Source organism: Macaca fascicularis, chromosome 1 (genome assembly GCF_037993035.2).
Source record: "Macaca fascicularis isolate 582-1 chromosome 1, T2T-MFA8v1.1".
In the NCBI taxonomy this organism is placed as follows: domain Eukaryota; kingdom Metazoa; phylum Chordata; class Mammalia; order Primates; family Cercopithecidae; genus Macaca; species Macaca fascicularis.
This window is the reverse complement of record NC_088375.1, coordinates 202,721,692-202,734,903: the sequence shown is the minus strand read 5'-3', so window position 1 is coordinate 202,734,903 and position 13,212 is coordinate 202,721,692. Positions and strand designations below refer to the sequence as shown.

General features: G+C 48.6%; 1 protein-coding gene across 2 annotated transcripts in view; it reads left to right on the top strand.

The window, feature by feature from the left end:
• The first annotated feature begins 1,677 nt into the window (after positions 1-1,677).
• HDAC1 (histone deacetylase 1) overlaps positions 1,678-13,212 on the top strand; it is a 44,403-nt gene continuing 32,868 nt past the window's right edge. Inside the window, exons 1-2 of one of the 2 annotated variants that reach the window (XM_005544105.5) lie at positions 1,678-1,823; positions 10,424-10,536. In XM_005544105.5, the coding sequence (XP_005544162.1) occupies positions 1,775-1,823; positions 10,424-10,536 (162 nt within the window). In that variant the 5' untranslated portion in view covers positions 1,678-1,774. Of the gene's footprint in view, positions 1,824-1,846; positions 2,041-10,423; positions 10,537-13,212 lie in introns of those variants that run through there. The other variant, XM_005544106.5, reaches the window with a different exon arrangement.

Sequence of the window (13,212 nt, the reverse complement as noted above, 5' to 3'; positions counted from 1 at the left end):
AAGCACTCATTAAATATCGACATTATTTTAGTTATTTTAATAGCCCAGCATTGCACTTTTAGGTCTTTCCGCTTTCAGTGATGATCAGTTGATAATTGATGATCTGGTGGAGTGGTCCTCAATGGGAGAGTTGGGGGCAATTTTACACTCCCTTACACCCCACTAATCTTCCCCCCAATCCAGTGGTAAAGCTATTGCACAGTACTTGGCAATGTCTAGAGACAATTTTGGTTGTCACAGCCTGCGGGGAAGGTGCTACTGGCATCTAGTGGGTAGAGGCTAAGGATGCTGCTTAATTTTTTTTTTTTTTTTTTTTTTTTTTTTTTGGAGACAAGAGTTTCGCTCTAGTTGCCCAGGCACAGAACAGCTTCCTACAAAAAAGAATTACCTGGCCCAAAATGTCATTAGCTTCCAAGCTGAGAAACCTGCTCTTCTAGGCCAGGCACCATGGCTCATGCCTGTAACATTGGGAGGCCGAGGCGGGCGGATCCTGAGCTCAGGAGTCGGAGACCACCTTGACCAACATGGAGAAACCTCGTCTCTACTAAAAATACAAAGTTAGCCGGGCGTGGTGGCGCATGCCTGTAAGGCCAGCTACTCGGGAGGCTGAGGCAGGAGAACCGCTTGAACCCAGACGCAGAGATTGCGGTGAGCCGAGATCACACAGCACAGATCACACCATTGTACTCCAGCCAGGGCAACTAAAGCGGAACTGTCCTCAGGGAAGGGAAGGGAAGGGAGGGGAGGGGAGAGGAGGGGAGGGGAAGGGAGGGGAAGAGAAGGGAAGGAAAAAGGAAAGGAAAAAGGAAAGGAAAGGAAAGGAAAGGAAAGGAAAATCTGCTCTCCTATCATAGGATAATCCCATTTCTTCCTGTCTAAAGAGACTCCTACTTAAGTCATCCTGGGTGACTGCTTCAGGGAGGTAGGTTTTGGAGTCAGAAAGGCTGGGTTCTGTCACTTTGTTACAGTGCCTCTGGTGCAAAGAAGGCATTCAAAAAACCCTGTACAGTTGAAAAATTGAATTTAATTACTTTGTGTAACTTTGAGTAATTCACAGAAATCTGAACTTCTTTATCCTGTCCTGTAAAATGGAGGTAAAAAGCCCTTGGCCGAGAGGTGTTTTGAGGAAAAACTGAAATAACATTGGTAAACTGTCGCACAGTACTTGGCACACAGCAGCCCCTCGACAAACAGCTTTCTTTCCCTTTCTTGTCAGTTTCTTCCTCTCAAAACCAGCGTGTTGCTTTTCTTTTTAATTTAATTATTTTTCTGTAGCCCTCCTTTGCGATCACAAACTCGCTTTCTAACCCAGGTTCAGCCCTTTTATTGGCTGAGTGACCTTGTGCAAGTCACTTTTCCCCTGTAGGCCTCGGTTTATTCTCCGTAAAATCAGAAAGTTGGCCTCCGATCTCCAAGCACGCTTTTCACGACCAAGTGGGACTGTTAAGTTTACGGAGCTGCTTTCCTCCCCCGGGACTGATGGTACGGTCCCCGGGCGGCTCCCCACCCATCTGTCGCAGACCTTGGTACAGGCCCAGGGGGCCCTCGGCGGCCTCTCCGGGCTGCCCTTGCCCCCTGCCGAGTTCCGGGCCCGTGTCTGCGCAAGCTGATTGGCTGGAGCGGTGCCCGGGCTGCGCGGCTATAGGTGAGCTCAGGAGGAGACGGGCGGGGCGGGCCGGAGACCCGCCCCCTCCCCCCTGGGTCGGACGCTGAGCTGAGCCGCGGGCGGGAGGGCGGACGGACCGACTGACGGTAGGGACGGGAGGCGAGCAAGATGGCGCAGACGCAGGGCACCCGGAGGAAAGTCTGTTACTACTACGACGGTGAGCACTGTCCTCGCGGCGGGGGCGGGGCCGGGCCGGGCCGAACCGGGGACCTGGAGGCTGAGGCTGGAGCGCCGATGGGAGGCTGCGGGAGGCTGAGGCGCTGGGGAGAGGCTCGGAGAGGAGGCTGCGAGGGGGAAGTCGAGGCTGAGGGAGGAGGCTGTGAGGAAAGGAGATCGAGGCTGAGATCGAGGGGATCGCGTGGGGGAACCCTGAGGTAATCTTGGTGGGAAGATTCTGAGGAAGTCTGATGTGGAGAGTTTGATGTGGAGAGTTTGAGTGGGACTCCTAGAGGGGAGGGTGCGTCCGAGGAGGGAGGCTGAATCTGATGGAGACGGCTGCAAGGATACATTTTCTTGCCGAGAACCCAAAGCTCTTCCCTGCCCCGTCTCTTCCTCATCTTTTCTGGGAGAAGAGCCCTGCACGACTGGTCGCCCGCCTCCCCTCCCCCAGCCTCTGAGCGGGGCCTGCGGTTGCTACTGCGACGTGGGGCGCCAGGGGTTGCAAGGAGAAGGATGCAACCTGTTAAAACAGGCTTCTCACTTAATCTCTCAAGCAGGTTACTGTGTTCGAGGAAGTGTTGAGGGGCTGGGGCGGTGGGAATGATCGGGTCCCAGTGACCGAAGTTCTCTCCGTGTCAGAGCTCAGAGTGTTAGAGGAGCACAGAGAATAGGCACCGAACTCCACCTGAGGAGTCAGCGAAGGAGGGGACGTCTCAGGACCTGAAGAACAGGAGTTCTTAGCCAGGCAAAGGGAAGGCAAAGATAACAGCAAGTTTCAGAGGCAAGAGAGAGGACAGCACCTTTGAAAAACAGGCATTTGACCGGGCGCGGTGGCTCACGCCTGTAATCCGAGCGCTTTGGGAGGCCAGGGCAGGCGGATCACTTGAGGTCAGGAGTTCGAGACCAGCCTGGCCAACATGGCAAAACCCTGTCTCTACAAAAATATAAAAAGTAGCTGGGCGTGGTGGCGCGCGCCTGTAATTCCAGCTACTTGGGAGGCTGAGGCAGGAGAATCCCTTGAACTTGGGAGGTGGAGGTTGCAGTGAGATGAGATCAGGCCACTGGATTCCAGCCTGGGTGACAGAGCAAGACTCTGTCTCAAAAAAAAAAAAAAAAGGGAAGAAAGAAAAGCAGGCATTTGTTTTTTTTTTTTTTTTTTTTTTTTTTTTTTTTTTTTTTTGAGACGGAGTCTCGCTCTGTCGCCCAGGCTGGAGTGCAGTGGCGCGATCTCGGCTCACTGCAAGCTCCGCCTCCCGGGTTCACGCCATTCTCCTGCCTCAGCCTCCCGAGTAGCTGGGACTACAGGCGCCCACAACCGCGCCCGGCTAATTTTTTGTATTTTTAGTAGAGACGGGGTTTCACCGTGGTCTCGATCTCCTGACCTTGTGATCCGCCCGCCTCGGCCTCCCAAAGTGCTGGGATTACAGGCGTGAGCCACCGCGCCCGGCCAAAGGCATTTGTAACAGTATGGCTGAGACATAGATTTGGGGGCCTATTGTAGAAGGTGGGGACCCGGGGCGAGGGAAGTGTTGCAAATAATGTGGTTGCTGAAGTAAATGGAGACCGACCAGGTGAGGTGGCTCACACCTGTAATCCCAGCACTTTGGGAGGCCAAGGCTGGTGGATCATCTGAGGTCAGGAGTTCGAGACCAGCCTGGCCAACATGGCGAAACCCCGTCTCTACTAAAAATACAAAATTAGCCGGGCATGGTGTCGCGCACCTGTAATCCCAGCTACTCTGGAGCCTGAGGCAGGAGAATCCCTTAGAACCCGGGAGGTGGAGGTTGCAGTGAGCCAAGATCATACCACTGCACTCCAGCTTGGACAACGGAGTGAGGCTATGTCTTAAAAAAAAAAAAATGTAAACAGGGACCAGACCATGAAGGGCTGGGCATGCTGTCCCAAGGAAGTTGGACTTTATTGAGGGCACTTGTGAATGATTCAAGTTTTATGCAGGTTAGTGACATCATCAGGTTTATACCTTAGAAATTAAAGTCATGGGCTGGGCACGGTGGCTCACACCTGTACTCCCAGCACTTTGGGAGGCTGAGGAGGGCAGATCACGAAGTCAGGAGATCGAGACCATCCTGGCTAACTTGTGAAACCCCGTCTCTACTAAAAATACAAAAAAATTAGCCGAGCGTGGTGGCGGGCGCCTATAATCCCAGCTACTTGGGAGGCTGAGGCAGGAGAATGGTGTGGATGCGGGAGGTGGAGCTTGCAGTGAGTGGAGATCATGCCACTGCACTCTATCCTGGGCGACAGAGGGAGACTCCGTCTCAAAAAAAAAAAAAAGAGAAAGAAATTAAAGTCATGGGGTCCAGGTGCAGTGGCTCACGCCTGTAATCCCAGTACTTTGGGAGGCCGAGGCAGGAGATCACTCGAGGCCAGGAGTTCAAGACCAGCCTGGCCAACGTGGTGAAACCCCGTCTCTACTAAAAATACAAAAATTACCTGGGCGTAGTGGCACGCACCTGTAATCCCAGCTACTCAGGAGGCTGAGGCAGGAGAATCACTTGAACCTGGGAGGCAGAGGTTGCAGTGAGCCAAGATTGCGCCACCGCACTCTAGCCTGGGCAACAGGGTGAGACTCGATCTCAAAAAAATAAAAAAATTAGCCAGGTGTGGTGGCACATGCCTGTAGTCCCAGCTACTCAGGAGGCTGAGGCATAAGAATTGTTTGAACCTGGGAGGCGGAGGTTGCAGTGAGCTGAGTTCTCACCACTGCACTCCATCCTGAGCAAAAGATAGAGACTTGGTCTCAAAAAAACAAAAACGAACAAAAAAAGAAATTCAGATTTTAGGGGTAAGGAAGAAGGCATGGATCCCAAGTTCCTGGTGTGGGCAATACATATATATATAGAGAGAGAGAGACAGTGTCTAGCTCTGTCACCCAGGCTGGAGTGCAGTGGCATGATCTTGGCTCACTGCAACTGCAACGTCCATCTCCTAGATTCAAGGGATTCTCCTGCCTCAGCCTCCTGAGTAGCCAGGATTACAGGCGTACGCCACCATGCTTGGCTAATTTTTGTATTTTTATTAGAGATGGGGTTTCACCATGTTGGCCAGGCTCGTCTCAAACTGACCTCCAGTGATCTGTCTGCCTCAGCCTCCTAAAGTGCTAGGATTACAGGCGTGAGCCACACTTCCTGGCCTCTGGTGTGGGCAATTTGATGGTGAGTGTTTGGAGGTTTGGAGAATGCCATGTCAGTTGATAACTTTTTTTTTTTTTAACTTATAGAGACGGGGTCTCAATATATTGCCCAGGCTTGTCTTGAACTCCTGGGCCTGGCCTCAAGCAATCCTGCCACCTCAGCCTCCCAGAGTGCTGGGATTACAGGCATAAGCCACTGTTTTTTGTTGTTGTTGTTTGTTTAGAAATAACTATTGATAACTGTTAAGATGTTTGGGGGACATTCAAGTAGAGGCATCCAGTAGGTAGTTTAGAAGATAGAAATTTTTTTGGTAGTCATCAGTATCTTAGTCTGTTATAACAGAACACTGTTTATAAAGAACAGAAATTGCTGGATGTGGTGGCTCATGCCTATAATCCCAGTAGTTTGGGAGGCTGGGGCAGACGGTTCTTTTGAGCCCAGGAGTTTGAGACCAGCCTGGGCAACATAGGGAGACCCCGTCTCAACAAAAAGTAAAAAAATTAGTTGGGCATGATGACATGTGCCTGTAGAGAGGCTGAAGTGGGAGGATCACTTGATCCTGGGAGGTCGACTTTGCAGTGAGCCATGATTGCACCACTGCACTCCAGCCTGGGGGACAGAGTGAGACCTTGTGACAAAAAAAAAAAAAAAAGAGAACATAAATGTATTTCTCATAGTTCTGGAGGCTGAGAAGTCCAAGGCTGGAAAGGCCAAGATCAGGGTGCCAGCATTTGGTGTCTGGTGAGGGTCTGGTCTCTACTTTCAAGATGGTGCTTTGAATTCAGTGTCTTCTTATGACGGAAGGTGGAAAGGCAAAAAAGGATGAACTCTCTGTTTTTTTAATAAGGCCATTAATGTATTAGGATGGTAGAGCCCTTAAGACCTAAACACCTCCCAAAAGGCTCCACTTCCAAACACTGTTGGCACTGGGGATTATGTTTCCAACACATGAATTTTGGGGGACACATTCAGACCATAGCAATCAGCATGTGGATAGTTATTTTATTTTATTTTATTTATTTATTTATTTATTTATTTATTTATTGTAGAGATGTTGTCTCGCCATGTTGTCCGGGCTGGCCTTGAACTCCTGGGCTCAGGTGATCCTCCCATCTCAACCTCCCAAAGTGCTGGGATTATAGGCATGAGCCACCATTCCTGGCTGGTAGCAATTTTAATTATAGTAAATGTAGTCCTAAAGGATGCAGTCACCCAAGAAGTTATATAGAATTCCAGGGTGGAATTCTAAGGAAGTGGATTGAGGAAAAGTTTAGTGCCCCTCATGCTGTGTACTCCCTCACCATACTATTTGTCACTGTGTAGCGGAATTGCCCATTTACTTGGTCATATTTCTTGTAGGCAGGAGGCTCTTTAGAGAAAGGGGCCATGCCTTGTTTACCTCTGTATCCCCAGCACCAAAAACAATGCCTAGCTCATGGTAGGTTCTCAATAAATATGTGTTGATTAAATGTATAACGATATAGAGTGAGGGGCCAGAGAGGTAAGTGAAGCAGAAAGTACCGGGTTACAGAAGCTAAAGAAGGGAGGGATTGGGCAAGTGTTGGCAGCAATTGGGGCAGAAGCTAGATTGTGGTAGATTGCAGTACATGGATGGCTAGATGAAGAGGAGAGATTGGGTTGAACCCTTTTTTTGGAGACAGGGTCTCACTCTGTCACTCAGGCTGGAGTGCAGTGGCACGATCTCAGCTCACTCTTCCAAGTAGCTGGAACCACAGGTGTGCACCCTTTTTGTATTTTTTGTTTAGAAGACAAACGGTTGTCTTTTGTTTAGAGACAGGATTTCACCATGTTGCCCAGGCTGGTCTCAAACTCTTGAGCTCAAGTGATCTGCCCGCCTCGGCCTCCCGAAGTGCTGGGTTTACAGGCGTGAGCTACCATGCCCAGCTGGTTGAACCCTTTCAAAGGGAAGCTTGTGTGAGGTAGGGAGAGAGGATTATTGATAAGGGAGATGTAGTGGCTAAAAGTTGAGCATATTGAAATAATTCTTACAGAAAAGAGCCAGAAGAGAGGGAGAGGGTGAAGATACAGGAAAGGGACTAGTAGTGATGGAGTTTCCTGAGGAGACCAGGGGAAATGGAAACCGGAGCCCAGGTAGAGACACCAACCTTCAACAAAATCCTTTGTGATGCGAGGGTAAATGGCAAGGAAAAGTTCAAATGGAGGTAAGTTTGAAGAGGAGAAGATAAGGAGAAAGTTGAGGGAGTTCTCAAGGTGAGGAAAGAGAATATTCCTTTTCCTGAGGGTGGGGAAGGGCAGTTGGTAGATTAGGAATCTTGAAGAGAGGAGATTTAAATAGCTGTTGCAAAAGTTGGGGGCTAGGGAAAGAAATTTGAAAGGATTGCTGGGCAGTGATGAGAATCATTTTGAGGCTGGAACCTGTGATTTTTGTAGTCATATCATTTTGCACAGTTTTATGATAACATTTTATGATAACATTCTCAGTTTAAAAGAAGAAAAAAATGGGCCAGGCATGGTGGCTCACACCTGTAATCCCAGTAGTTTGGGTGGCCAAGGAGGAAGGATCACTTCAGGCCAGGAGTTCAAGACCAGCCTAGGCAACAAAATGAGACATCCCCCCCAGCTCTACAAAACAACACAAAAAAATAAGCTGGGTGTGGTGACACGTGCCTGTAATTTCAGCTACTTGGGAGGTTGAGGTGGGAGACTGAGGCAGGTGGATGGTTTGAGCCCAGGTGGAGCCTGCAGTGACCCCAATAATGGTGCCACTGCACTCAGCCTGAGTGACAAAGCAAGACCCTGCCTCAAAAAAGAAAAAGAAGAAAAGGTAGAAAGACCTCAGTCTTTAGATAAGGGAATAGACTTCTTTTTTTATTTTATTTTATTTTATTTTTTATTATACTTTAAGTTCTAGGGTACATGTGCACAATGTGCAGGTTTGTTACATATGTATACATGTGCCATATTGGTGTGCTGCACCCATTAACTCATCATTTACATTAGGTGTATCTCCTAATGCTCTCTCTCCCCCCTCCCCGCCACTTTTTTTTTTGAGACAGAATCTTGCTCTGTTGCCCAGGCTGGAGTGCAGTGGCATGATCTCGGCTCTCTGCAAGCTCCACTTCCAGGGTTCATGCCATTCTCCTGCCTCAGCCTCGCAAGAAGCTGGGACTGAAGGTGTGCGCCACCACACCTGGCTAATTTTTTGTATTTTTAGTAGAGACCGGTTTCACCGTGTTAGTCAGGATGGTCTTGATCTCCTTACCTCGTGATCCGCCCATCTCGGCCTCCCAAAGTGCTGGGATTACAGGCTGAGCCACCATGCCCGGCTGGGAATAGACATCTTACTCGAGAAACCGAGTTTTGCAGTGAGGTCATTACTTTGGGACTCAGATTTGGCTCTGCCATTGAGAAGCTTTGCAATACTAGGCAAGTCACCTTACATTTCAGATTACTCTCCTATAAAATCAAAATGATAGGAGTTCCTATTATGAGAACAATGATGGGAAAGCTCTTTAAGAGTTTAAAGTATGGCTGGCGCCAGGCTCACGTCTGTAATCCCAGCACTTTGAGAGGCCAAGGTGGGTGGATCATTTGAGGTCAGGAGTTTGAGACCAGCCTGGCCAACATGGTGAAACCCTGACTCTACTAAAAGTACAAAACTTAGGCGTGGTGGCACATGCCTGTAATCCCAGCTACTCAGGAGGCTGAGGCAGGAGAATTGTTTGAACCCGGCAGGCAGTGAGCCTGAGATCGCACCACTGAACTCTAGCCTGGGTGACAGAGTGAGACTCTGTCTCCAAAAATAAAAATAAAAATTAAGTCGTACCTAAATAAAAAGGACAATTTCTTTTAAAGTCTCTCAGCAACCTGATTAAGATATAGAGATATGTCTTTATTTTAATTATAGTAAATTTAGTCATGAAGGATGCAGTCACTCAAGAAGTTATATAGAAGAGGATCCAGGGTGGAATTCTAAGGAAGTGGACAGTACCCCTCATGCTCCGTACCACCCTGTCATAGCATTTGTCAATGTGTATAGGAATACACACAGCACGGTTGGCAAACTAATTAAAAACTTAGGAAAAGGATGGTTGGCCTGCACTATTGGAGGCTCACATCTGTAATTCCAGCACTTTAGAAGGCTAATCAGGAGTTTGAAACCAGCCTGGGCAACAAAGCAAGATGCCATCTCTACAAACAAGCAAACAAACAAAAACATCAAACAAACAAACAAAAAAACGTAAAAAGAAAAGGATGGTGTCTCAGAGCCCCACCCTGACTACCCTCACCTCAGGTACTCCCTTACCCTTCTGGATAAGGTATCTTAGTCCTCCAGGTCTGAGCCTTGACTGGATGCAGGCTTGATAGGCAAGGGAGTTGCTAGGGATCAAGGCTCATGCCTTTTTTTCACTGGGTGGCGAAAGCTCTGCCTCAAGCTAATAAACCTCTAAGGAGAGATCTTTGGGTGTATAGTTCACTTGATTTTGCAACAGTGTTCAAGGAACTTTCTACCAGGTAGATTTATAGGGCCCTCTAGATTAAGTGCAAACTAAAGTAGGTACCTGAGAAACCCAGTGTAGGGCCGGGCACAGTGGCTCATGCCTGTACTCCCAGCACTTTGGGAGGCTGAGGCGGGTGGATCACAAGGTCAGGAGATCGAGACCATCCTGGCTAACACAGTGAAACCCTGTCTCTACTAAAAAAAAAATGCAAAAAATTAGCCGGGCGTGGTGGAGGGCGCCTGTAGTGTCAACTACTTGGGAGGCTGAGCCAGGAGAATGGCATGAACCCAGGAGGCAGAGCCTGCAGTGAGCCGATATTGTGCCACTGCGCCCCAGCCTGGGCAACAGAGTGAGACTGTCTAAAAAAAAAAAAAGAAAAAAAAAAAAGAAAAAGAAACCCAATGTAGCTTTTAGCATATTGGATTTGGAGTCAGAAGAGTGGGCTCCAGATCATTCATTAGCTGTGTGATCTTGAGCAGGCACTTAACTTCTCTGAGACTCAATTCAATTCATTGAATCTTTATTGAGCCTCTGTGATATACAAGGCATATTAATCCTTGCCTTCAAGGGGTACCCAGTCTTGTGGATATAGTCATGTAAATAATTCAGATATAAAATAATCCTAGCACTTTCGGAGGCTGAGGTGGGAGGATCACTTGAGGTGAGGAGTTTGAGACCAGCCTGGCCAACATGGTGAAATCCCACCTCTACTAAAATACAAAAATTAGCTGGGTTTGGTGGCACGCACCTGTAATCCCAGCAATTTAGGAGGCTGAGGCAGGACAATTGCTTGAACCTGGGAGGCGGAGGTTGCAGAGAGCTGCCGAGATAGCACCATTGCACTCCAGCCTGGGTACAGAGCGAGACTCCATCTCAAAAAAAAGAAAAAAAAAATTCCTGGGTTCTCCTGGGAGTGTATGTCTAACCGTTTCGTGAAGCTGTCACTGTCTCTTCTTCAGGGGATGTTGGAAATTACTACTACGGACAAGGCCACCCAATGAAGCCTCACCGAATCCGCATGACTCATAATTTGCTGCTCAACTATGGTCTCTACCGAAAAATGGAAATCTATGTGAGTTACCATATGTGCTATTATTCCCTAACTGCATCTGCTCTGGTTCCCTATATGCCATTCATTATCTCATTTTCTCCACCACTCATTTACATGTTGACTGCTGTTACAAGGCAGGTACAATAAATGATAAAGATTTTTGGCTGGGCATGGTGGCTTACGCCTGTAATCACAGCACTTCAGGAGGTGGAGGCAGGAGGATCACTTGAACCTAGGAGTCCTAGGCCAGCCTGGGCAACATAGGGAAATCCTGTCTCTACAACAAAATTTGGCCATGGTGGCGTGTGCCTGTGGTCTCAGGTACTTGGGAGGCTGAGGTGGGAAGACTGCTTGAGCCTGGGAGGTCGAGGCTGCAGTGAGCTATGATTGCACCACTGCATTTCAGCCTGGGGGACAGAGCAAGACTCTGTCTTAAAAAAAAAGCTAGGCTGGGCATGGTGGCTTACGCCTGTAATCCCAGCACTTTGGGAGGCCGAGGTCAGGAGATTGAGACCATCCTGGCTAACACGGTGAAACCCTGTCTCTACTAAAAATACAAAAAATTAGCCGGGCATGGTGGCGGGCGCCTGTAGTCCCAGCTGCTCGGGAGGCTGAAGCAGGATAATGGTGTGAACCCATGAGGCAGAGCTTGCAGTGAGCTGAGATCGCACCACTGCACTCCAGCCTGGGTGACAGAGCGAGACTCCATCTCAAAAACAAAACAAAACAAAAAAACAAAGCCAGGTGCAGTGGCTCATGCCTGTCATACTAGCACTTTGGGAGGCCGAGATGGGCAGATTGCTTGAGCCCAGGAGTTCGAGACCAACTTGGTCAACATGGCAAGACCTCGTCTTTACAAAAAAGTAGCCGGGCATGGTAGCAAGTGCCTGTGGTCCCGGCTACTTAGGAGGCTGAGGTGGGAGGATCATTTTGAGCCTGGGAAGCAGAGGTTACAGTGATCCGTGATTGTACTACTGTGCTCCAGCCTGAGAGACAGAGTGAGACCCTGTCTCAAAAAACCTGTAATCCCAGCACTTTGGGAGGCCGATCTTCGAGTTTTTAAAGAGATGCTGGAAATCCAGATTATTATGTAAAATCTCCCAAGAAACCTTGTCTCTACAAAAAATACAAAAAAAAAATTAGCTGGCATGCTGGCCTGCACCTGTAGTCCCAGCTATCTGGAAGGCTGAGGTCGGAGGATCACTTGAGCCTGGGAGGTCAAGGCTGTGGTGAGCCGTAATTGCACCACTGCACTCCAGCCCAGGTGACAGAATGAGATTTTGTCTCAAAAAAAAAAGTTAACCCAGAGTTTTTGCTTTTTGGTTTTTATTTGAAGCATGTATTCAATCCAAACACATTGGCCGGGCGCGGTGGCTCAAGCCTGTAATCCCAGCACTTTGGGAGGCCAAGACGGGCGGATCACGAGGTCAGGAGATCGAGACCATCCTGGCTAACACAATGAAACCCCGTCTCCACTAAAAATACAAAAAAATTAGCCGGGCGTGGTGGCGGCGCCTGTAGTCCCAGCTACTCGGGAGGCTGAAGCAGGAGAATGGCGGGAACCCGGGAGGCGGAGCTTGCAGTGAGCCGAGATCGCGCCACTGCACTCCAGCCTAGGCGACAGAGCGAGACTCCGCCTCAAAAAAAAAAAAAAAAAACAAACACATTAGTACATCTGTAGACCAAATAGGTCCAATGGTTCCCAGTTTTAACCTCTCTGGAGACAGTGAGGAGGAACAAGTGAAGGGTTTTTAGTGAAAGAGGGATAGGAACAGGCATGCATTTTAGAAGCAGAGAGGCTAGGTGAGTGGCTGTTACAAGAGTCCAAATGAGAAAATAAAGAGGGACTAGGGTTGCATGTTGCCTTACAGCATAAGAATCTGTGGTTAAAAAGTCTGTTTCTACAGCTTGAGTAATCTAATAACAGTGGTATTTTTGTCACCCATTCCAGAGACTGAAAGAAGATTAGTGTTCTTTCCTAGATGGCCTTGTCATGTCTCTGGAGCCAGTGGAGGCAACTGGGGAAGCAAGGAAGGAAAGTAGAAGAGTAGACAGACCTTGGGACTACAGAGCTTTTTTAGGTGTGAAGGCAGCTGGGAATGAAAAACAGAAAAGGCAGAAGATATTTTTAGGTACTCTAGGGAGCAGACTATCTCTGCTCCCTAGAGCTCTGCTCCCTGCAGGCTGGAGTGCAGTGGGGTGATCATAGCTCACTACAGCCCTGAACTCCTGGGCTCAAGTTATCTTCCCACCTCAGCCTCCCAAGTAGCTAGGACTACAGGCAGGCACCACCATGCCTGTTTTTTTTTTTTTTTTTTTTTTTTGAGACAGGGTCTCACTTTGTCACCCAGGCTGGAGTGCAGTGGTGCGATCTCAGCTCACTGCAACCTCTGCTTTCTGGGCTCAGGTGATTCTCCAGCCTCAGCTTGCCAAGTAGCTGGATTTAAAGGTGTAAGCCACCATGCCTGGCTAATTTTTTGGTAGAAATGGGGTTTTACCATTTTGCCCAGGCTGATCTTGAATTCCTGAACTCAAAGCAATCCGCCTGCCTTGGCCTCCCAAAGTGCTGGGATTATAGGCGTGAGCCACCATACCCAGCCTCTCTCGGCTAATTCAAAAAAATTTTTTTGTTGAAACAGGGTCTTGCTGTTTTGCCCAGGCTGGCGTCAAACCCCTGGCCTCAAGAGATCTTCCTAC